At 31.3% G+C, this 24,113-nt stretch overlaps 2 protein-coding genes across 6 annotated transcripts; one reads left to right on the forward strand and one right to left on the reverse strand.

The window, feature by feature from the left end:
• Positions 1 to 1,649: 1,649 nt before the first annotated feature.
• Positions 1,650 to 8,021, reverse strand: LOC143067042 (U6 snRNA-associated Sm-like protein LSm3). 2 transcript variants are annotated; one of them, XM_076240021.1, is made up of 4 exons: positions 7,950 to 8,021; positions 3,270 to 3,380; positions 2,445 to 2,540; positions 1,650 to 1,945 (listed from the first exon to the last, which is right to left on the reverse strand). In XM_076240021.1, exons 1-4 carry the CDS (start codon positions 8,004 to 8,006, stop codon positions 1,862 to 1,864), a joined length of 348 nt encoding a protein of 115 aa, XP_076096136.1. In that variant the 5' UTR covers positions 8,007 to 8,021; the 3' UTR covers positions 1,650 to 1,861. The 2 variants fall into 2 exon arrangements, with proteins under 2 accessions (XP_076096136.1, XP_076096146.1); XM_076240031.1 differs by lacking the exon at positions 7,950 to 8,021 and adding an exon at positions 7,746 to 7,830.
• An 82-nt stretch (positions 8,022 to 8,103) lies between these two features.
• LOC143067033 (transmembrane protein 209-like) lies at positions 8,104 to 24,113 on the forward strand. Of its 4 annotated transcripts, none has more exons than XM_076239984.1 (16): positions 8,104 to 8,257; positions 11,622 to 11,766; positions 12,211 to 12,269; positions 13,459 to 13,590; positions 16,061 to 16,269; positions 16,483 to 16,678; positions 17,090 to 17,179; positions 17,553 to 17,725; positions 18,411 to 18,473; positions 18,857 to 18,953; positions 19,649 to 19,774; positions 20,471 to 20,565; positions 22,107 to 22,221; positions 22,826 to 22,923; positions 23,257 to 23,330; positions 23,851 to 24,113. In XM_076239984.1, the coding sequence occupies exons 2-16, from the start codon at positions 11,630 to 11,632 to the stop codon at positions 23,903 to 23,905; spliced, it is 1,719 nt and encodes a 572-aa protein (XP_076096099.1). In that variant the 5' UTR covers positions 8,104 to 8,257; positions 11,622 to 11,629; the 3' UTR covers positions 23,906 to 24,113. The 4 variants fall into 4 exon arrangements, with proteins under 4 accessions (XP_076096099.1, XP_076096121.1, XP_076096110.1 ...); XM_076240006.1 differs by lacking the exon at positions 8,104 to 8,257 and adding an exon at positions 8,373 to 8,390; XM_076239995.1 differs by lacking the exon at positions 8,104 to 8,257 and adding an exon at positions 8,794 to 8,918.

The raw sequence follows: 24,113 nt of genomic DNA on the forward strand, positions 1-24,113 counted from the left end.
GAAATGCAAATGTTGATACAAATCTTTTGACTCATCAAAAGTGGTTCCTCCTCATTGATTTAATCTGATGTGCTTATGCTAATACAACTGCATACAAAATCTCATTGATTTACCATTTGTGGTTCCTCTTGAACTGATCAAATCACAAATTTAAACAACTAAACTAGGCCAGTCAATAGACCTAGATTTAGGGGTAGGGGCAAATAATTTCAATGGAAATGAAATGATCCAAGGCAAATACAACTGCATACAAAATATCGTTGACTTACCATTAGTAGTGACCTGGTTATTGGTTTTGAACTACTTTTCAGTAACTGTAGATACTCTCAAATCTGTACTTTGTACCTTTTTTATTTTGAGGATGTATAAGTACCCCGACACATTCATTCTGAATGTTATTTTTTTTATGTATTTCTGCTCTTTATCCATATGATGAGTCCATATCAACTAATTTTTATAGTTTGTTCTGTTACACCACTGTCCCAGGTCAGTGAAGGGTTGGCACCTTCATACTAGTTTAACCCAACAACATTCTGTGTGTGCCTGTCCTAAGCCAGGAGCCTGTAATTCAGTTGTTGCCGTTTGTTGCTGTATATCATATTTCTTTTGTTAATTGTTTTGTTCATAAATCAGGACCTTGCTGTTCTCATTTGAATTGTTTTACATTTATCATTTCGGTGCCTTTTAAAGCTGACTATACTATATGGGTAATACTCATTGTTGAAGGTTGCATTGTGACCTACAGTTGGTTATTTGTGTCTTTTGGTCTCTTGAGAAGAGATGTCTCATTTGAAATCAAATTCTTCTCAAAACTACTCAATGGCATATCAGAAATTTATAAAAAAAATAAAGGGACACTATTTTAATAGATATAAACATGTCATCTAAGAGTGGGGTGCATATATTCGCTAGGGACACAATTTCTCTGGGTTTTTTTTTATTTTGAGGTGTAAAAACTTCAAAGATGGCAAAAATGAGAGAAATATGGCAGTAAATTATATTTTTATAACAAATATGATCATTTATTAATCTGAGACAAAATTTTGGCACTTGCCACATAGGACCTAAAACAGACAATGATTTTCAGCCAATTTCCTGAACACTTTTGAAATGTCTGCTATTCATCTGTAATGAAATTGATTTGATAAATATTGTGTACAGCTGTAGTTATTTGGTTTTAAATAGATGTGTAAAAACAGCGAATATGTGTCCCCTTTGACAAATTATCAAGAAATTTCAAACGCCCTTAAATTTAACTTTTTAGATGATTTTTTGTCAAACAAACACGTTTTCAAGCTAAGATTATTTTGCATTAGAAGTTATCTTCATATAGAAATATCAGTATACTTCAAAAACATAAAGACCTGAACACAAACTTGCAGAAAACATGGAGATATGGCGAAAATGAGCACCCACTCTAAGTTCCAAGAAAACTGCTCAAAACACTTTTGAGTTATTGTCTGATTACTGGAAAATCACCTGTTTTAAAATTAATATTTCAAGGGCAATAACTCCAAAAACAGAAGCAAGATGTATCTCTAATTTTCAGGGTGGTATGTCTTGTGATGATCAAATGTGCAATTTATAATTTAACCTAACTCCAATAAAGAACTTTTTTTGGCAGTTTTATCATATAACAACTAAAAACAGTGAAGAAAGATTGCAATTTATTTCAACATTACAGCTGCACCAATGAGTAAATATTTGAATGTGGTCATCTTACTGTTTCAGTACAGAAAGGCAATACAATGACTTTAGATATCTACATTATCCTTGAACACATACATTTAGCATCTCAGCTTGAGACATTGTAAAAAAAAAGTTGACAGTTCTGTTGGTCTTCTTATCATCATTAAAAACATTATGTTCCTGTTCTCATAGGTGGAGACACCAGGATGACACCATCACCACGAACAAACAACATTGGAATATTTCTCTTTGTGGACTGCAAAAAAAAATAAAGATTTGAAATCAAATAAATAGAATAACAAATCAAATTTCTTTCAAATACAAAAAAAATTACACAATAGGTACAATTTGTAGATAGGATGATATGAGAATAATTTGAACACTTAAATCAGTAGGGTGTCGGTTGACAGCAGGGTCAAGTCGATTGACTAAAAGTTGTTTGACTATTATCTAAAAGCATCATGCAAAAACTAAATGTAATCTAAATGAAATGTAATGTATATTCTAAATGTAATTTAAGTATGGATGCAGGATCTGCTAACCTTCTGAGGCACCCAAGACCATGGTCAGATTTTAAGTGGGATTTGTGTTTCTCAAGCTTATTATATATAGTGTTTTGTAGACTGATGTGTACTGTTTCATTGTTTGTTAACAATTCTCTTCGACTAACAAGTTTTAGAAGTTGGAAGTTGATGAACAAGTTGTAAATGATAAAACTATTAGTACATTGATTTTATATTCAACAAAAAACTTACTTTATATATTTCTTCATAAGTTTCTTCATCAATTTCCACTGTTGTAACAGTTTCTTCAACATCACCCATTATCATGTTCAAATGTTGATCATATGCCTATAAATATATAAAGAAATTTCTTCATAACAAAGAAAACCATATGTTTATTCTTTTTACTATTATACATGTAAACGTGATTGTATACCCACTGTAAATAAGTTTCCATTTGGTATTAGGGAATACATGTATAAATGATAATCTTGATTAGGCTTTTAAATGTGTTACCTTTTTTTGGTAATATCAACTGTCTCTGAATTCTTATACATCCTTGTTTTAAAATATTCTACTTTTATTGTTCCTGAAGAAGGTAAATCTCTAATTCAAATTATTTGTTCATGATTGATTATGATTGTTCATTTGTAGTTGAACCTATTCTTACAACAAGTGCATACACCATGAATTACTTATGTAATCTTTTATGAAAAAAATTATTTCTTTTGATAGGAATGGTAATTCAAAAACACATCATATTGTACATTGTAACTTAAATATCAAAGTATAACTTATCATCAATTAATTGCAAGACATTGGATAGGATCTATATAATGATCACTTCACTGTACTATTTAGTTTGATCTGTCAAAGTAAGTGGTAAACCTTTGAATAAAGAGATATCAAGTCAGTTCAATAGGGTGTAATCTTTACCCAAAAACAATAACAAACAAAATTAGAAAATTGGAAGTGGAGATTCAGACAAGGCATTAATTTGGAGTTACAAAACTACTAGATAGGTTATAAATATTTTTCTCAACATAGTGTGGGTATAATAATACTTAAGATATTTACATGAAGCCTTCCTCGAAGTTCTCTCTCATTTCTCATCTTGACATAAATTCTTTCATCTAAACTCAGTCTAATAAGATCAAGTGGCTCTTCCACATTTTGCACTGGTACTTGCTAAAATAAAAAACACATACATGACATATACAATAAGTTTTACGGTACATGCAATTACCTGAAAAATTTCTGAAAATGTTCATGGATAGGATGTAATTGTATAGAATGTTATGATCAATGCTATATATTTTGTTTATCAAAAAGGTAGTGATCAGCCTTGGACGTTTAGATATCAAGTCAGTCCTATAAGGTTTTGATTGCATTTTATGCAATCTTTACCTAAAACGGGAAAACAACAAGAATTATGAGACATATCATGTATAGATGATGAACAAGAGATGTAAATATAAATAATAAATAACTCAATCACATAATAAGTATCACTTTTGGATACTGAAAGATCTAAATCTCAACAACGAGAAAGTTAAAGTCGTGAAAATTGAACTTTACCATTATTTAGTTGGAGAAAACAACAGATTTAAATATTTTGTCACAGCTTTTTTATGTTAATGACATACACTGTTATGGCAGCCCCTGCCCTCCATAAATCACAAAATGAATAACTGATTTTATCTTTGTAAATCCAGTTAATAATTACCAAACAACTATTTAGAGAACAATTGAAAGCCTTTTAAAGTTCTATAATAATTGATAGAAAGGAGCAGGGCTTCCAAAAACAGTCATATATTCCTTGTATAATGTCCGGTAAAAGTCCAGCTGGGCAAAGCATGAAACGGTCATCTACTTTTTAGTTTTCAAGGCTTTTTCCGTCATTTTAACATAATTCATGATCTTCTTGACCCAACCTTTTGTCTTTAACATCCACACATTTCTAGTCATAAAAGTGACATGATGATTAATTACTATCAAAACAACCCCTACTTCAATACTTTCTAATTTTAATCAAGGCTAATAAGTTGTTGGACAGCTGAAATTTACCTGTTCAGGTGACAGGTAAACTATTTTCAGTACCAGACATCGTATAAATTGATTGGTCTATTCACAATTATTTTCTTACATTTCAGCGGTTTGTATCTGATTGATTTAATCCAAAAGATTAAAATTATAAGAACTTAGTTTATTAACATGATTTGATGAAAAAATTAAAAAGGTTTTAAATGAAAAATCTTCAATACTACTTTAACTATAGAACATGTTTGCCATGTACATGTACACAGGTGGGAAATTTAATCATGCATCCTACATTTCTTCAAAAATGCTTAAATTATCATTGATACCTATATCTAACTTTCATTTCAAGTTTTTTGTTGAAGAAATAACGTGGAAAGAGCTTCTTCACTCAGTCGACTTGTGCTTTGTAATTAAACGTACACAGATTTTTATGGTCCATGTTTTACCATAGCCAAATCAACATCCGGTTGTAGGAAAATGTGATTTTAAAAATGAAAGTAAAGTGTTTAATAATGTCACTGAGTGTCATTTTGCACAAATAAAGAGTGTAAGGCAGATATGAGCACGCTGATGTGCACACTTTGAATGATGCACTGCCAAATTAACAGTTTCATATCAAATTCATATCAAAGTAAAGTTTAAAATGCTTTTTTTTTTCTAATCTAATGTCAATCATTGGAATGGCCATCTGATTACCACAATTGTCTTTTAAGTCTTTAGGGATTAAAATCGGGATCAGATATCAAATGTCTGGCTGGCTCAAATATTTTTTGGAAGCCCTGTAAAGGAGCCACTTCCAGTTTAATGGTGTCAAATTTATAGATGTTATCTATATATTTTGGCCTGATTGACTCACTGTACGTTGCTCAATATCCAGTGGCAAATATCTGAATCTAATGTATGTTCAGGACTATGACTGAAATTTTCTGACTCAAACAACAAACTGTATATCCCCCTTCTTATTGAAGGTACATGTAAATGGTTGCTGCCCAACTTGAAAAAAGACCAATCAGGTTACTTAAAATGTTTACCTTTGTCTGATTGTAAGAGTAGTAATGAATAATTGATTACCCGTACAGACAAATTCCAAAGGGTAATTTTAAAAGCTTTAGAGCACTTAATTACTGCCCAAGTGCACAACTGAAATTATATATACCGGTACAAGAGAAAGGGATAATTGATGTATGTAGAGAAATTGAAGAAAAATTTGTCAAAATATAGAAAATTAATGAAAGTTACGTATATACATTCAAGATTAAAGGAAACACCAACAGATGATAACAGATATTATCAAACCACTGAAATAGGTAATAATGAAATCACTTATATAAGTGGTACTCCACAATTATTTGGACTACTGTCTATGAGAAGTATGTGTGCTTGCAGCAAACAAAACCTGTGTTTTTCATCTGTTGTAAATGTGTGCACTGGGTATTCCCAAGTAAAGGAATGTTGTGACTATTGTATTAAGAGAGTAAATATAAGTTATCATAAGTTATTTCTAGTGTTTAGTATATATTGAAGGAGTAAATAATGTACATTTTTACTTTGTTATTAGCTGTATCGATAACGTCATATACATGTATGGCGCAACTTTGTCATGTATTGTTCAGAACCTTACGGTTGGGTCCATATCATTAAAGCATGAACCAGAAAGGGTACATTTACATTGTATGAGTTCTTAAAGTCATAAGAAACGAGTGACTGGTGAAAAATAATGTTCATCCAATTCTTGAACCAATGCATGTATATATCATAAACTTAGTCCTCTGTGCACGATTTTATCATTTTATACGCAAATACATCGTATTATCGTCAATTTTTTTTCTATCTGTCTGTTATGATTTAACAAATATGGCTACTCATTAAATGCCGTGTTTTGAAGCCGAAGTTTACCGATTGTCACCTTATAGTAAATAATCAACAAAAAGCATGGGCATTTAGCACGTGTTTAACATATACAATCAGTTAATTGTTTATTTTAATGACAGATTCATGCGTGTTGCTATCACCGGATTTTTACGAGGAGGGTCATGCTTAGGTCACTATGCATTCGGAAAATATGTCAGCGAATTGCTTCCTGGCAGCAAGCAATTAAAAATAAGTAAACTTCTTCTAAATGTGGACAAATTTAAGAATTTTCCTCAGAAAAAAATATATGTACATAAGTTGTATAATGAAAACTATCCATTTAGTTTTAAAAAACATATGCATACTTTTTTTTTAATTTGAGGTTTCATATGACTTTAACTGGAAGAATAAATATGTCTAGATTTGTTTATTCATAAGAGTTAATTATTACAAGAATTTTGAGTCGAAGACTCCTATATTTTAGGTCAATGTTGGACGTTATGTTTTTCTTCCTGCTTAGAATATTTACTTCCGGTTATTTCAAATAAGTAACAGTGTAATGTCACGTTCGTCATTCCTTGATGTATTTTCATTTGACTTACAGCAAGGCTCCCGGGGGTTCCTAGAGGTAAGAAGCAGCGTATTTACATGTAGGTGTATGTTTGCCGTTTATCTTATGAATATGGGTCGTAGTTTAGAGGTAAGAAGCAGCGCAGATAGCTGTATGCCTTGTATTATTTACATTGTCAGTGTAGAATTTAAGATAATCCCATTTGGTCCGTACAAAAATACAAGAGAAAGAATGTTATTTTAGTACCTCCACCCTATATGTTAATTATATATTGTTTTTCGAATGGATGTATGGAAATATATCTGCTGTACTAGAAGTTTAATACAGGTATCATTTTTACTATTTATTATTTATTCACGCTACCAATGCTGAGAGAGAGAGAAAGAGAGAGAGCAGACAACAGAGTTAGCCCTATTTATTTCTTATCAAATGTACCACCAAATTACAAACGAAATTGGAATATGCAAAATCAACACATGCACACTGCTAGGAAGACTAGATCACGAAAACACAGAAGAATATAAACGGAAGTTAGAAATCATTTCGGCCTTTATTTCAAAAACAGGACGTTTCGACTTACCCGAACATCCGCAACCTCAATCGTAACAGCAAAAACAAAATTAAAGTACATTGAGGAAAATACATGGAGGAAGATACACATAGTGCGTAATATGCACCAATGAGAAGAGTTGTGCCATAAGGCCATAAGATTGAGGATTGAGGTACAAGTTTTATGAGTTAATTCGTATTTGCTGGCTTTAAAACTATACAAAAACATACATTTTTTGTACCAAGAAGCAGAAATTACAACACCATCTGACAGATGTTTTGTGAATACTAGTTGGTGAGTTAGCAGGTATTTGTTGGGCCGATTAGACATGTTATATATGGGGCGAGTTGTCACAAATTCTATCAATTTCAGTAGTCAACAATCTAAACTCTTATGAAAAGACATTTAGAATAAAGGAATACTGAGAATTAAATGAAATTCGAAATAATTGATTGGTTAATTTGAACATTTTTATGTGTAACAGCATTAGTAAAATTTCGAAAACACATAATTCACAAATTTTCTGGTCGTCCAAACGCACCTGTTCTTGTTCATCAGCCATCTTCGAGTTATTGGTCTGATCTTATAACCCAAAATCTAAGTTCATTTTGTGTTCATTCATTAATAATTTAATTGCGTATAAAGGGTGTATGTTGTGCTAGAATAAAACCACTTAATAATGAAATCATAAATTTATTATGCTTATATAACTTATTGCATCAAAATCTTTCGAAATTTAACATACAGTTGAGTTTTCGGTACTTAATCGTACCACAGCATTGTTCTGTACGGGACTTTCCATTTTCGCCTTTGCATATTAAACTATTTTAATAGCTTGATCCCTTTAAAAACAGTGTTTTTGTTTTTAATTTGCATTATTCCCATTGGTGTCATCAAAATACATTGACTGTATATAAAATAGTTATCAAGCTAAATCTGTAGGGACGAGTTGGCCCTGATTTATACGACTTGATTTATACCGGAAGTTTACTTTGAAGAAGCCGAGGCGGCATGTTTTGATTAACAATAACAACGATTGACATAAATCTTCTGGTATTGATTGTTGTTAGAATACGTCCTTCATAAAACCTATTGAAAACAAATACGCCCTTTTTATTTTTATAGTTTTTATTCTGTAATTAAATGACACTTTTGACAGCGACCAACAGTCGAACACTGTGACCAGGTATAAATTTGTGTGAAAAAGCATCTTATTCTGTCATATAAACATATAAAGCCTGATAAGGAGGTTAAGGTCTGACCTGGGAACAGTAATCTATTGATATGTTCCTGGTCTGACAAATTAAGATCAATTTGACATACTAGTCATGTCTGACAGTCAGATCAATACACCTTATCTGCTATTGCTTTATATTTGTCTGACATTACTGAACATCACAAAATTCTTGTAAAAATCTGCCGCTACTATGGTTAAGTGATTGTTGTATGACGTCAAAAGTTCAAGCAGAACAGATTCTCAGGTCAAGGGGGACCGATTTCCAAATAGCGATAAGGTTACTGTGTATACAGTGGGTCTCATTGGGGTCTAAGCGTGACGTGGGATTTCCGATTTTTTTGTAAGCGTGACATGTGACGGTCAAATAATTGTGTCGTGAAAACGGAAAATGAGGTCTAGCGGGACCCGGGAAATGAGAAAAAAATGAGAATTGCTTAAGTACATAGTGTAAGCGGGATACAGGAATCTGACAAAACAGTAAGCGGGATCCAGGATCGGAACCCCCCAATGAGACCCCCTATATAGTTTAGATAGATGTAGATAGACCGACAGACTTTCATGAAGTTTACTTATCCTTGTCTCACAGGTTTTTGTTCTATTTAAAGAATGCATTGTTGACTTTAATTTGTTGTCCAAGTCAGGAGCCTCTGGCCTTTGTTAGTCTTGTATTATTTTAATTTTAGTTTCTTGTGTACAATTTGGAAATTAGTATGGCGTTCATTATCACTGGACTAGTATATATTTGTTTGGGGGCCAGCTGAGGGACGCCTCCGGGTGCGGGAATTTCTCGCTACATTGAGGACCTGTTGGTGACCCTTTGCTGTTGTTTTTTATTTGGTCGGGTTGTTGTCTCTTTGACACATTCCCCATTTCCATTCTCAATTTTATTGTGTCATAATTACCATTTACATTTAACTGTTAAACCATGGAAGTATTATATTGACAGGAACTACTACGACCCGACTTCAAACGGTTCATCTGCGATGCCGCGTACCATTTAATGACATGTTAATTAACTTGAAACATGGCACTATATTAATACACCAGCGTGTGGCACATTGCGATGAAGTCATGTGTCGGTTGTTTCTGGGGTACGGAAATACACGAAGAAAGCGGATGTTGTCATAAATCCTAAGGAAACAGTTTATACACACGTGTATAGATGAATGTGAAGGAGACATACAATCATTAATTCCAAACAAACACTTTGACAATGGATGAATTTGAGACAGATGATATACCCGATGATTTTTTTTCCTCACATTTTGAAAGTGAGATATATTGTTCGTGTAAATCGGATGATTCGTCACATCTTATCGAATGTAAAAGCAAAGAGTGCAAAATAAAATTTTATCACATACAATGGGTCATACTTGTTGGTGTACTCCTGAAAGATATCATTCCGCACAACCCTTCCTGAAACCTTTAAAATAATCTTATTTTCTGAAAAACTTATAGAAATGTGTGAATAATCGTCCTGAATTTTCATAAATATTCTGTTTTCAATTCCATTGGAAGATATCCAGCCTAAGGTACTAGCTACCTTTTCAGTATCTTCCCATGTTCTGATTTGATGACACAAATGGCTGAAGTCTGCTAGCTGTATATTTATGTTAGCTTTCTTGCTTTTGTTGATTTTTTTTCTCCATAAATACAGCTTAGATTGACAACTAATACAAATAAATTTTGGAAAATCACTTGGATCATTTTGAATATCAATGTTTAGTGAGAGTTTTATGTTTCTAGCATATTTTGATTTTTCGTATGGTAGGTGGTGAGCAGTTCTCTTTTCTGTAGTTCCACATAAACGACAGTTATAGTCTGGGTCCATTATTTACCATATCTGTTGACAAAAAAAGACTATATTGGATTTGTTTTAAAGGGTTGAAGGGTAGAAAAAGCACATCATAAGTTGTGATTGAAAGTTGTTTGTCTTACGTCCAGTGGCATGTATTTCATTCATATTCGGGACTGTACATATTGAAAATTGAGCCGATTTAATCAAGATTTAAAAAAAGACAATTTGATTATAGAGCAATTATAAGCTTTACTCCAAATCCAGGGTTGGTATAACACCATGTTAAATAAGGCTTTACGTATATAATTATATATGAAATATCCTGACTGCCAAATATACATCACTGAATTCTGATTTCATGGACATGTATATGTTAAGTGCACTGTAAAACAGTTTCAGTTTACGTTTTTGATATAGACATTAAACCTTGTTTTTTAAGTGCATATATAAAGTATTAGATTTACAGTAGAAGTTGATAACTTTAAGATTTGTCCTTGTGAGAAAACAATACTCGGGTCATAAGACTTTTTTTAAATCTTGGCTAGTATATATATTGGCATAGTCATACATGTTCAAATGATAAAATACTGACCATGGCTTTATATGATCGGAAAGGTCTTTCAATTGCGGGTAGACATGAAGTTTTTATATTCACAATTAAAAAGATATTAACCGACATTATATAAATAGCTACACAACGAAGTGAGATCTCTGTTTTCTTCTGCTGTATTTTGTTGATGTTGGTACTTGTTCGATTAATTTTCGTATTTTAAACTGGAAATTTCTACTTTCCAGGATTATCCAGTACCTTAACTATATAGATTACTCGAAACTTCACAGTATTTATTTTTATCAAATATATTTATTTTTAACCGGCGGTAACCGGAACACACCTTAATTACGATTTAAACTTAACCCACAAACTAATGAAATATTGTCACTCACCATTTCAAAACGTTGTAGTATTCAAAGTTCTCGTCCGATTTTCTTGTTTTGTACATCAGTCGATTTGTTTTGAAAAATTGAATAATTCTGAAAGACCACAGACGAGATTGAAATAAACAAAGGGGTTTTCCGACAGGTATTAGAGATAACCTTTCGCAATAAAAACCACGTGATGATAAGAAGTATGTCTGGTCAGTTTAGGACGGCGGCATCGCACATGGTCACAAAGGGCTATTAACGATAACATACTAATTAGTCAGTTTCCATATCTTTTCTACAGAGCTCCCCGGGTTATAAATAAGTGCTAATAAATCGTTGTAGTTCCTGTCAATATAATACTTCCATGGTTAAACTAATATGGTTCAAATTTTAATATCTTGTTAGTGATGACATAAAGATCAATAGAGCAAACTAAATTTATATAATGTTAATTGTAGGTAGCAGGATGACAAAGATTGGTACAGTTACAGATCCAGTTGTCAATGAGACTTGGAATAAAAGGCAGTCATGGAAACAGGCAAGAAAGAGTTCCTTCTGGTGCTGTGTAAATATCATCTTGGCTATAGTGATGTACATGGAAATGTAAGAACCAATTTTAAATTAAATATTTTATTCTCTAATAAGACTTTATGATATCAGTATTAGATTAAATGTGGTGAAGTATTTAATGTCCAGTCAATGACAGTGTCTTAGTTTGCAGCATTATAGAGAAATTAACATGTAATATGAGAAAGGTCATGAACCAATAATGTTAGCTTTGTGATAGCAACTGGAAATGACAATGAAATAAAGATATAAGAAGATGTGGTGTGAGTGCCAATGAGACAACTCTCCATCCAAGTCACAATTTGTAAAAGTAAACCATTGTAAGTCAAAAAATTTGTAGGTCAGAACTTTATGTTAAAATATAAAATAGTTTGCATTATATAAGGGAGAATGTAAATAAATAATTTAAATTTACAATGAACACTTATTTGAAGGCCTTTATGATTTGTTTATTAATTTTCCAAACTATTTTTTTTACAGGCAGCTGAACAGTATAGGATCTAGTTTAAACATCACACATCCTGTACTATGGTACATTGGTAAGTTACATTAAGGAAAAATAAACAGACACTCTCTCATGTATACAAATGAACAATAACAGCACAAACAACATTTTCCAAAAGACCAAAAATGTGAAAAAAAGTATATTTTAACAAAACTCTTTTGACTAGCAGGTCGACCAACATATGTTCTTAATCCTATCTCTTGTTCCACCTGCTGGTCAATGAGTTTTGTTAAAATATATACTTTTTCACTTTTTTGGTCTTTTAGAAAATGTTGTTTGTACTGTATTTAATACCCTTTACCAACATGGACCAAGACATTTGTTTTGCATGCACATGTTTAGAAATTGCAGTGTTTATCCAACGCAAACATAGGTTTAAACGTTGTTTTTCAATTTAGACTTGTTTATAAATCAATGAACAAATATATATTTAACAAATATTGGTAAATAATACGATTCTTCAGACGAAATTTTTCTTTTTCTTGTCTTGTGGCCTAGGTTATTATGCTTTCTGTCATTATATTTTTTTTTTATAAAATACCTTGCCTGTATAATGTGGGTATCATTTGCTTTAACATCCTTTAATGTGTAAGCAAAATCAACCACATTTGTTAAAGAGTAAAATTATCAAATATCTCTGTGAAAGGTTGTAAAAGCAGGTACTTTTTTCTTTCCTATTTTTCACCACAGAGAGGGTTATAAAAGGTGTACCCTTATTCATGTACCCCTGTGATGATAAAATATGTACAATATTTATCTTTTTAAAAAATTACATGAAATATACTAACTATTTTGACTATCAACCAAAATCATAATCCATGAAGCTTTTATGGGCAAACAATCCTTCTTAAAAAAAATAGTGGTAAGCACTAAAGATATTATAAATGCTTTAGAGCTCTCAGTAAAAATAGTATGGGTCATTTAGATGTCAAGCTGTGCAACTGTTTCTCCCTTCAACATTTAATGATGGTCTGTGTATGTACAAGCAGAATATTTGAAACAGGAAAACCTTTTATTAATCTTGTTCAGTAGTGAATAAAAGTTTCAATACCATATCCCTAATTGATAAAAATAGACCAAAAAATGAAAGAAATATAAATAAACAGAAATTGACAAAAAACTGAACATTTTGCAGGGTTAGAATAGTTTTCCCAGCACTTTCGAACTTTATCAGTGGAGTATGAATAAAACCCTACTTTATGTTGTATTGTTCTTTTTTTCAGAATGTACTCTTGCTGTGATATTTTTATTAAACAGTGTGACGAACTTCTTTGTTTACCTTAAACCATACGTATCTACCAAGTCAGTAATGATGACTCCAGGGCAGAAAAAACTCCTAGCTGTCAGAGACATAGGTAAATAAACAATGAAGTTATAATTAGTTCTTACCAAAAAAGTCTGTCTGTCTTTCAGCAAGTTAAATTTCCACACATATTAATTTCTTCGTGCTTAAAGATGTTGATTTGATATTTGCTGTATTGTTTTATCATTACAAGTTACAGATCAAGACCAAATTTTGTTCTGGTCTGATGATTTTGTTCAGAGTTAATGTCCTTGGACCTTGTCGCACAAATAATAATTTTCCGCACCTTTTTTTCGTGAAGATATTGACTTGATATTTGTTAAAAAGTTTACACCATGACAAGATATATAGATCAGGTTAGCCTTTTGTTCCAGTATAATGAATTTTTAACCTGCATGGGACTATATACGGCCATGCAATACTCCCAGAATGCTTGTTTATATTAATGTGAAGTAGCAGGTGAAATGGGCTTTTAAAAATTATAAATTATTGCTAAAGAATTAAACAGACCTTGAATCTGTATGGAACATTAATGAATTTGAGAATGACAAATCTGTCATTATCTCTGCAGAGTTCTTGGTATATATTTAAAATGGTTGTCCCTTGTCTTCCATATTTTTACAGTTCAACCTTCAGTTATACTGTAAACTGTGAGTCCCTAAAAAATTTAAAAAGTCCTGCATTACTGAAAGTTGAACTTTGGAGATGACTATCATGACTACATGTATGTCACAAACAATATTGTTAACCAACGGTGAACCAAAATGAGATTTGAAAAATACATAAATGAGAACATTTTATATATAAAATATATAATACTTGGTTGTGAGACTGTGAGTTGCCATTGTCTACATGTCTGTTCTTGCTACATTGCTTTGACACATGATTGATACCATGATGAAGGTAATTTTGGCCACATGCTACGACTATATATATATATATATAAATTTAATTTTTATGTCAGTTTCACAAAACTTTCCTGCTTGACTGCTATCAGTGTGTGCAAGTGTCAGACTACTTTATTGATAATTACCACTTATCTGACATATATATTAAAGTCAACAAACCATGACCAATTTAACATCAATCAATAAACTGTTTCAACTGAACTTTTATGAGAAAAATTTAAGCATCCAGGGATACATAAAAAAAACCTTGGGGTAACGTTTTGCTCTGATGCTCGGTGGAACAGACATATAGACAATCTGATTATCAGTGTTACGAAACATTTAAATATCCTGAGAAAACTCAAGTATCAGCTTTGTAGGAAAAACTTAGAAAAACTCTATTTAGTATTTATAAGACCAATCTTTGAATATGCAACTGAAGTTTGGGATAATTGCGGGATAGGATATGTTAATAAACTTGAAAGTTTGCAGCTAGAAGCTGCTAGAATAGTTACTGGTTTGCCTATATTTACAAAATCTGAAATTCTGTATGAGGAAATTGGGTGGGAAACTTTAGCTGACAGGAGGAAAAGACGAAAATTACAAATGTTTTATAACATTCAACATAACCAAGCTCAGGATTATCTATGCAAACTTGTTCCACCTAGTGTACAGAGCACAACTACATATCCCTTGAGAAATGGCAATGACATCATTGTTCCTTTTTGTAGATTATCTCTTACTAAAGAATCTTTTATTACATCAACTATTAACCTATGGAATCATACCGATTTGTCCCTTCGAAAATCAGACTCTATAGCAAAGTTTAAAATCCATTTAAAAAGGTTAAATACCACAATTAAAGATGTACCAAAGCACTTTCTATATGGACCGAGGAAACTAAATATGATTTTAACACAATTCAGATGCTACTCATCTTTCTTCAACTATGACCTGTTTAGAGTCAATATAATTGATGATCCATCTTGCTTTTGTGGATGTAACATTGAGACTGTACACCATTTCCTTTTCGACTGCTCTTTATATATACACCAGAGAGAAATTCTGATGAATAATCTAAGATGGCTTCCTGGTGACCTTATATTAAATGTTAAGTTACTTACATCTGGTAATCCGAATCTCTCGTATGAACAAAATGTGAATATATTCAAACACGTATTCGAATTTATCAAAAGGTCTGAGAGATTTCTTGTTATGTAGAAAATGTATTTACGGTACATCCACGTCATCATCATCATCATCATCATCAACGTTTTCAATGTTTACATCTATTTCTGTTTCATTTTTTTTTTCTCAATTGATAGACTCGTAAAATATTGTTTATTTTGATATTGCATGCTCATATTAATATTGTATTGTAAATTATTGTCATTCGGAGCGGACTTCATAAGTATGGCTTACTTGTGTCCAATCCATTTTACTTTGAGTAAATAAAATATGTTTAAACTAAACATAAAAAAACTAGAAAAAAATTGTTTTGTTCAAAATTGTGTGTCAGCAATACATCTAGATGTGTAACTTAGAACTCTGCTCTGTATATTTACAGTGGACTTACACTATGCTTGATATATTACAAGATTAACACTAAATTACCACTTGAATTCTATTTTTCAGATGCTGGATTCAGCGTTTCACCAAGGAAATTGAATTTATCATCAGAAGAAAGTTTAATGCTGTCTAGTACACCTTCAGCTCATTCTAGTTTCTCTAGTACAGCAAGTCAGCGACAGACGACACCTACAAATATGTCTGGGCCCATTAGCTTCAGTAACCACTCCATTGTATATTCAACTTACAGTTCACCAGCAGCAAATATTAGTGGGGTATGTTAACCTGTTTGGGGAGAGGAAATATTTTCTTGTTGTAATTACAAACATATAGTTTCAATATAAACATGAAAGATAAAAGCTGAAAATATTAAGATTTTAAACGAAGCTACTATGTTATTTTAATACTGAAAAGCTCTTACATTTAATTATTAAGTTGTTCTTAATATATATAATGGGCTAACGCTTCTCCAAATCTTTTCATTTCAGGTTCAGAATCTCAGCAGTATTAGTCCTGGTACATCATTTGCTCACAATTCTTCCATGTCTCCTAATGTATCAGGATTTACCCATCACCCCTCATTCTCACCAGGAAGTTCCTTCTCACCTGGAATGCAGAATAGTTTTGATTCCAGTGGACTGAGAGGAAGGATGTCCATGTCTAATTCATTCAAGGCTTCTCCAGGTAAAATGAAGATGTATATATAACTCTCAGTACTTTATATTGATATCACCAAAGAGGTTTATAGTCAATATACTAAACACTTGGTTTTTATAAAGTTAATTTTAATAGAAAGACAAAAATATAATGGCTAAAGGACGAAAGAAAGGAAGAAAGACAAAAAATAGAATGTCTAAAGGAAGAAAAGGGGATACATGAGATGATATTACCTAAAATACAAAAGAAAGATATTTTTAGAAGTAGTTTTTTAAAAGCATTCGCCATTGTTGAAAATTACTTTTGTTTTGTTATGTACAAAAAAAATTACCTATGTAGTCGGGTGGATATGATACTGACATTGAAATCACAAATGCCAGTAAGTATTTTTTTTTAAAACAACACTATTTCAATAACTATTTACTGTTCTACTTTAAGCATCAACATCCTTTGATAGGATCACAGACCTGCATTCTCTAAGCCAGTACCTGAAAGAACAAGATGAAAGAGAATATAAATCAGCTTTGAGTAAGAGAGTTTTTGTTGACTTTATCAGTAGTAGTTTTCTGATTTCTGCCATAACTTGATAGCTGGTTCTTCTTTTGTTGCCAATAAAACAATAGTATATTCAAATGCCAGTTAACTCATAACTAATGAATAAATTGTCAGATCACAGATAAGAATTTATGGTAAATTCAAGTTTAATTGTATTGCAATCATGCAATGGAAGACTACTGCATCTGTACATGAATAAGTGGGTAGAGAAATTTAATTAGACAATTTATGTTATATTCAAAGAACTGTTGAGTAATTATAACTTTACTAGAAAAAATGAATAGACTAGTGAAATTTTTATATAATGATAAATAAACTACAGATTTACTATTTCAAAACATTGAAGGTTCACCTGACAATACCTCAGCTGGAGCCTCATTCTGGAGTTATGGAAGATCAGCAATGGATTGTACACACCTATTAAAGAAGTATATGTACCAGCTGGCTAGCAGGTCACCACAATCACCCATGTCTAGACATTATGATAGTGACCAATCATCATTGTACAATGGGGAAGATGTAAGCAATGCTATTTAAGAGGGTCTGGATGGGGTGTAAAGAATAAGAGATAATGGTCAGAAAGTGCAGAATTAAGGGCAAAAAATATAAAGAATGTAGAAAAATATGCCAAAAAATAGAGAATAATGGGGTTTTGCAATATTAAGAATAGAGAATAAGATCAAGATAAATGAAGAATAGATTTCTTAAAAGAAATGAAGGAACACTTCCAGACCCTCATTTGATATATATTTCTAATTTGTTTCATAATAGAAAAGTATGTTTCATTTTGACCTAGTAAGAAAATTGAGATAAAATATCTTGCTTCATGTATTATTTAAGAAATCCACTAGATACATGACTATTAATTCAAACAAATGCTGCATTTCAAAACATCAAACCATGACATATTGAACTTTGATCTTTTTATTTGAATATGTAATACAAAAATAAGTAAATGTGATTTGCTTGCCAATAAGAAAACTCTTTCCCAGAGACCAAAAGATGTAGAATTTTACAACTATAGGTCACTGCACAGCCTTCAAACAAAGATCTAAACCAATACGACATTGCAAGTTAAAAAAAGGCACTGAAATGACAAATGTAAAACAATTCTAATGAGAAAAATAACAGCCTGATTTATTTACCAAAAAATATACAAAATCATGAATGATATATAGCAGCCATATTTATCTTCTTTATTTAGATATGGGGTAAGAGGCGTGTATCAGAAGATGAATTATATTTATGGACAGAGAGAGTAAGAAAGGTGAGTAGACTGTTCTGGCCCATAAACAGATAATAATATTAAAAAAAAAGATGTGGTATGATTGCCAACAAGACAAATCTCCACCAAAGACGGAATGACGTAAAAGTTTTACAACTTAATGTCCCGGTAAGTCTGGAAAATACTGGTAATAGCTGCACTTAATGTTTTCAAGTGTTGTTTGCAAGTTTTCTTGAGAAATTGCATTTCTGTCCATAAACTAAGGTTGTACTCAGTTCAGAGGATTCATTTGATTACTTTTTTTATATATATAAAACTACTAAATAATAAATACCTTTTTTCTATGTATTTGTGGAAAATATTTTATTTTCCTTGAAATAAGATCAAGAAATAATGCAATAAAAATCTTATTTGTATTTGTACAGTGGATATGTTTGTCAGTTGTATCAAGAGTTGCAAAAGAAATAGAACAAATTAATTCCACTTTAAGAAGAATAGGGTCAGAAGAAACTGAAATAGGAGGTAAACAATACACATACTTGCATGTGACATTTCAAGGACTTAACATGGGAGATAACTCTGTTATTGATAATTGACATTTTTTTATGTTTACACTATTTTTATAAGAGTTATTTTTTAATTTGTTATACATGTTTTTGTGATAATGGAAGCTAGAGATATTTTATTTCAGTTAAATTACTATGATAAATGTATATAATAATATTAAAAGAGTATAAGTTAGAATATAGCTCTGTCCAGATATTTTTTCAAGCTACAAAATTTTATACCATAAACTGTAAACCAACTTGTTTTCATGAGTGAAAATTTTCGTGAGTAGAATAATAAGCGAATTTATATTGTCATGAATATGTAAAACTATGATCTTTCCTTAATATTTAAGTGCATCAAGCAAATTTGAAAATAGAGGAATTTAATCACAACGTATTGGGCTAGAAAGGACCAATCATGAAACAAGAGCACCTGCAAAAATAAGTTTATGTACAGTATTGATGTTCTTATGAATAACTTGTCTTTTTATCATCTTAAATTTTCAGTTTCTTAGGTCTGTTAAAATCAACTATTTTCTATAAATTTGTTTTATGCTTCTTTAATTATTTAAACATTAACATTTTAAATATTTTTAGCTGATAGAAATTTCATGACTTTAAATTGAAAATGATGTTTTGTCTCATAACATTGAAAATTGCTGTTTTCAGAGGTGAGTGTGTCAACACTAAAACATTTAGCCTTCACCAAAGGAGCACTGGTTCCATCACTGAATACTGTGGTGACATACCTAGATTTCTCTTCTAATCAAGAATACCTGGTTAAAAGAATAAAAGGTAAGCTTTATATTTAGAAATAGAAAAACAAAGGATATGGGGTATCCATACATGACACAAAATCAGTTAATGCCGCCAAAAAAATACACACCAAACAAGCAAAGGAACAGTTCTTTTATGGCTGTTCTTCATCTTAAAGTCACAATGAGGCCTTCAACACTGAGAAAAAAATGCTTGCTTTGGGCATATCCTAGGAGAAGGAAGGGAAATACTGCCTTGATAACAAAAATTCCATGTGATCTAGGTGTATTGGATTGTTAATTTAAAACCATCTACGCTATTGTTCATTGTTCAAAATTAATAAAAAAAATTGCCCTAAAACTTTTTTTTTTATTAGCATAGCTTTATAACAAAAACAGTTTAATTGAATTAATGATAAATAATGAAACATATGATGATCAAATGTTCTGTGTTAAAAATAGTTTTAATGTATTATGAAAAAGGGAGACATTAAAAAAAAACATAAGTCAAAAAAAATATTGTACTATAAGAAAGAGAGACAATACCAAGGTGACAATCAAAAGCCATTAGTCAAAGAAATTATTGTACTAAGAGAATGAAATGAAAAATTAGGAATCTGAAGTCTAGTCCTACTACATTCTATACCTCAGTCTTAATAGGTACTTCCTGCTTTAAAAAAGAAAAAGACAGAGGCAATCAGTTACAATGGCTGATTTAATATTTTATATTTTACAGATCTAGGGAGAGATGGTTGTATGAGTGACTTTGTGTGGAATAATGGAGGAAATTATGGAAAAACTTGGGGAGAACATCTGCCAAATGATGCTAGTGTAAGTCATTGGAAACTATATCTATTGGTTTCTTTTGAAGTACTATTTTTTAGCTCACCTGGCCCAGCTTTTCCCATCACTTGGCGTCCGTCGTCCGTCGTCGTTAACGTTTACAAAAATCTTCTCTGAAACTACTGGGCCAAATTAAACCAAACTTGGCCACAATCATCATTGGGGTATCTATTTAAAAAATGTGTGGCGTGACCCGGCCATTCAACCAAGATGGCCACCATGGGTAAAAATAGAACATAGGGGTAAAATGCAGTTTTTGGCTTATAACTCAAAAACCGAAGCATTTAGAGAAAATCTGACAGGGTTAAATTGTCTATCAGGTCAAGATCTATCTGCCCTGATATTTTCACATGGATCGGACAACCCGTTGTTAGGTTACTGCCCTAAATTGGTAATTTTAAGGAAATTTTGCCGTTTTTTGTTATCTTGAATATTATTATAGATAGAGATAACCTGTAAACAGCAATAATGTTCAGCAAAACAAGATCTACAAATAAATTTTCATGACCAAAATAGTCAATTGACCCCTTAAGGAGTTATTGCCCTTTATAGTTAATTTTTAGCATTTTTCATAAATTTTTGTAAATTTTTAGAAAATATTTCCCACTGGGCCAAGTTCATTATAGATAGAGATAATTGTAGCAACAAGAATGTTCAGTAAAGTAGGATCTACAAACACATCACCATCACCAAAACACAATTATGTCATGAATTTATCTGTGTCCATTGTTTAATATGCACATAGACCAAGGTGAGCGACACAGGCTCTTGAGAGCCTCTAGTTAACTCTTTGCTCCATAATGACACCTTTTGACGCCACCCCCTTTACTCCATAATGACGCCTTTTGACGCCTGTGTAGTACCTCTGTTAAAACACTGTCTCCAAAATGTCTGCATCAGACTTGAAAAAAATTGTATCCAATATGAAAAGGAGATTCATGAGATTATCTGACTTGAATTTCATTGATGAAATATTAGTTTTCACAATGCATTAACACTTTAAACCTGATTATTTTTTTTACTGTAAAAAATCTTATGCAAATCAAGTATTTAAAAAAAAATATCCATGGAGTAAAGGGTTAAGGAATCATATGCAAAACAAAATTGTATGTAATAAGATATACTCACTGATAGTTTCCTTCATGTTATTTAAAGTCAAAGTAAACAAAATGTAACTACTATTGTAAGAAGAAAAATTCTCTAATCCAACTTTACATTTTCTCTGAAGTTATTTTTGGAAGAAAAATTATGTCATTATTGCTTTTCAAAGACAAATAATTTTATTGGATTGATGTTAAAGAGTAAATGAATAAACATTTAAAAGTATATTAAAAATTGTAAGCTGAAAATTCATGGAATAGTTTATAAGAGATTTTTTTCAAACAGCTATTTTTATTTTTGAATATTTAGTTACTTGTTTAAACTAGAGTTTTTGTTTCTCTTTTTAAAAGTATATATTTGGATATTCTGATTTTTATTTGTAGTAATAGTGCAAATATTGTTAATGATTTTCTTTCTTATTTTTTTAGCTTATAATGCATATGTTGTGTACCTATTTTGATACAAGATTACCAGCTCAGCCAAAATATCCTGATGGAAAGACATTTACCTCACAGTATTTCATTAAAACTCCAGATAAACCAAGTAAGAAGGCAATGATCCAATGAGAAAAGAGTAATGGTATACTAACATAAGAGGTCTTTAAGTAGGCAATGTCTTAAAATATGGTTTGAAAACTGAAAACATTTATAATTTATCTCATTTTTGCATCAACAAATTTTGGTATAATCACTAAGTGAATTTTAATTTTCTGAACAAAAAATCTCCATATTTGGTCTGCAGCTTAATTGTGATAACTTTTCCTGTTTTCTGGTCTGTCCATTGCATACTTCCTGCTTTCATATACTTTAATCTATGAGTTGGGGTATGACAAATTGTACAACTTCATGTTACAATATGTTGTGAACTCTTACATGAATAAATTTCAAATAAATAAGTCTGATATGTTTATAATCATACTATTTAAATTTCCTGATAGTATTATTTCAGAATAATATTTGTTTGGCTGCACCATACTTAAATAGATGTTATTAGTTACACCAAAGCATTGAATAAATAAAGATTGTAAGACTATATCATACCAATTTAAATACAAGATATGGATCTTGTAAATTCAGAAAAGATCCTTTACTTGAAAAATAATAGAACTGAAAAAACAGTTTATTTATATGTATTTTATATCTTTCAGATTTAGATAAAGAAGACACATTATGTATATATCAGTCAGCTATAAATCCACCACATTTCCAAGTGGTTATAGGAAAAACAATGCACAATTTACCTAAAGTAAGTATATGTCATTCCACAATGAATAAGTCTACTAGATTTCTTCAAGTGATGGTAGACAAGTCTTGACACAGCATACCCAGTGTTCTTCCAATGCCATTAAAGCACCATGGATGTGCTGTCCTATAACTTGAAGCATGGTCTTATTAGTCTTTGCAGGGTCCTATATTCTTGATCCATGGTGTCAGTATTTTCAGTAAAACAAAATTCTTGAATGATAAAATTTTAACCGACTTATCAAATATTCCGGATGAGAATTATACAGTATGTTAATTATTTATAGCCATCTGTATTGGTTTAAATACTTTGCTTAACAATATCATTTTATTTCAGGGAAGAAATAACATGTTCCAGGCAGTATTGTTATTTTTACATCACATAAAGACAAAGGAACATGGAATGTTAGGGTAAATATTTATAAATCTGTAACATGAAACAGAAGTAAACAAGCAATATTTATTCAGGTCCAGTAAAAAGTTATTGATATCACTATCATTTAATGACATTCAAATAAGAAGAAAAGAAGATGTCACATGATTTGCAAATGATACAACTTTCCACCAGAAACCAAATGACAAAGAAGTTAGCAACTATAGGTCACAGTATGGCTTTCAACACTGAGTAATACTCACAGTGAATAGCAAGCTATAAAAGGCCCCAAAATGACAAATGTATAACAATTCAAATGAGAAAACAAATGCCCTGATATACGCCAAAAGCATGGGATTGAATTTGATTATGACAGCACAGGCCATGTGAAAACTTCCAACAAATCTATGGCTTGCATGAATTACTTCTTAATCAGAACACACCCAACATCAAATTGATTTAGTGTACAGACTTCATTCAGTCAAAAAAAAACATGATCTAGTTATTCATAGGTATGCAAAATAATGTGTTTTATTTATTTCTTATTTTTACTTACAGGAGAGTTAACCTTGGAATGTCAGGTGTAAATGTTTTATGGATTTTTGAGTCATGACAGTGTTTTGTATGACAAATGTAAGAATAAATTGACATAAACACAGAGATGTGATGGAATTTCCAAATAAAGGAAGAAGAACTCTGTTAGTAACAGTTCCAAGAATGTTGCATGATGACAGAAAAGAGTTGTGAAAGAGATTGATTGACGTTGAAACAGTTTTTACTATTTTTAGAATGATAAGTCAAATAAAATCTGCCTTTTTTTA

This window comes from Mytilus galloprovincialis, chromosome 1 (assembly GCF_965363235.1).
Source record: "Mytilus galloprovincialis chromosome 1, xbMytGall1.hap1.1, whole genome shotgun sequence".
Taxonomy (NCBI): Eukaryota; Metazoa; Mollusca; class Bivalvia; order Mytilida; family Mytilidae; genus Mytilus; species Mytilus galloprovincialis.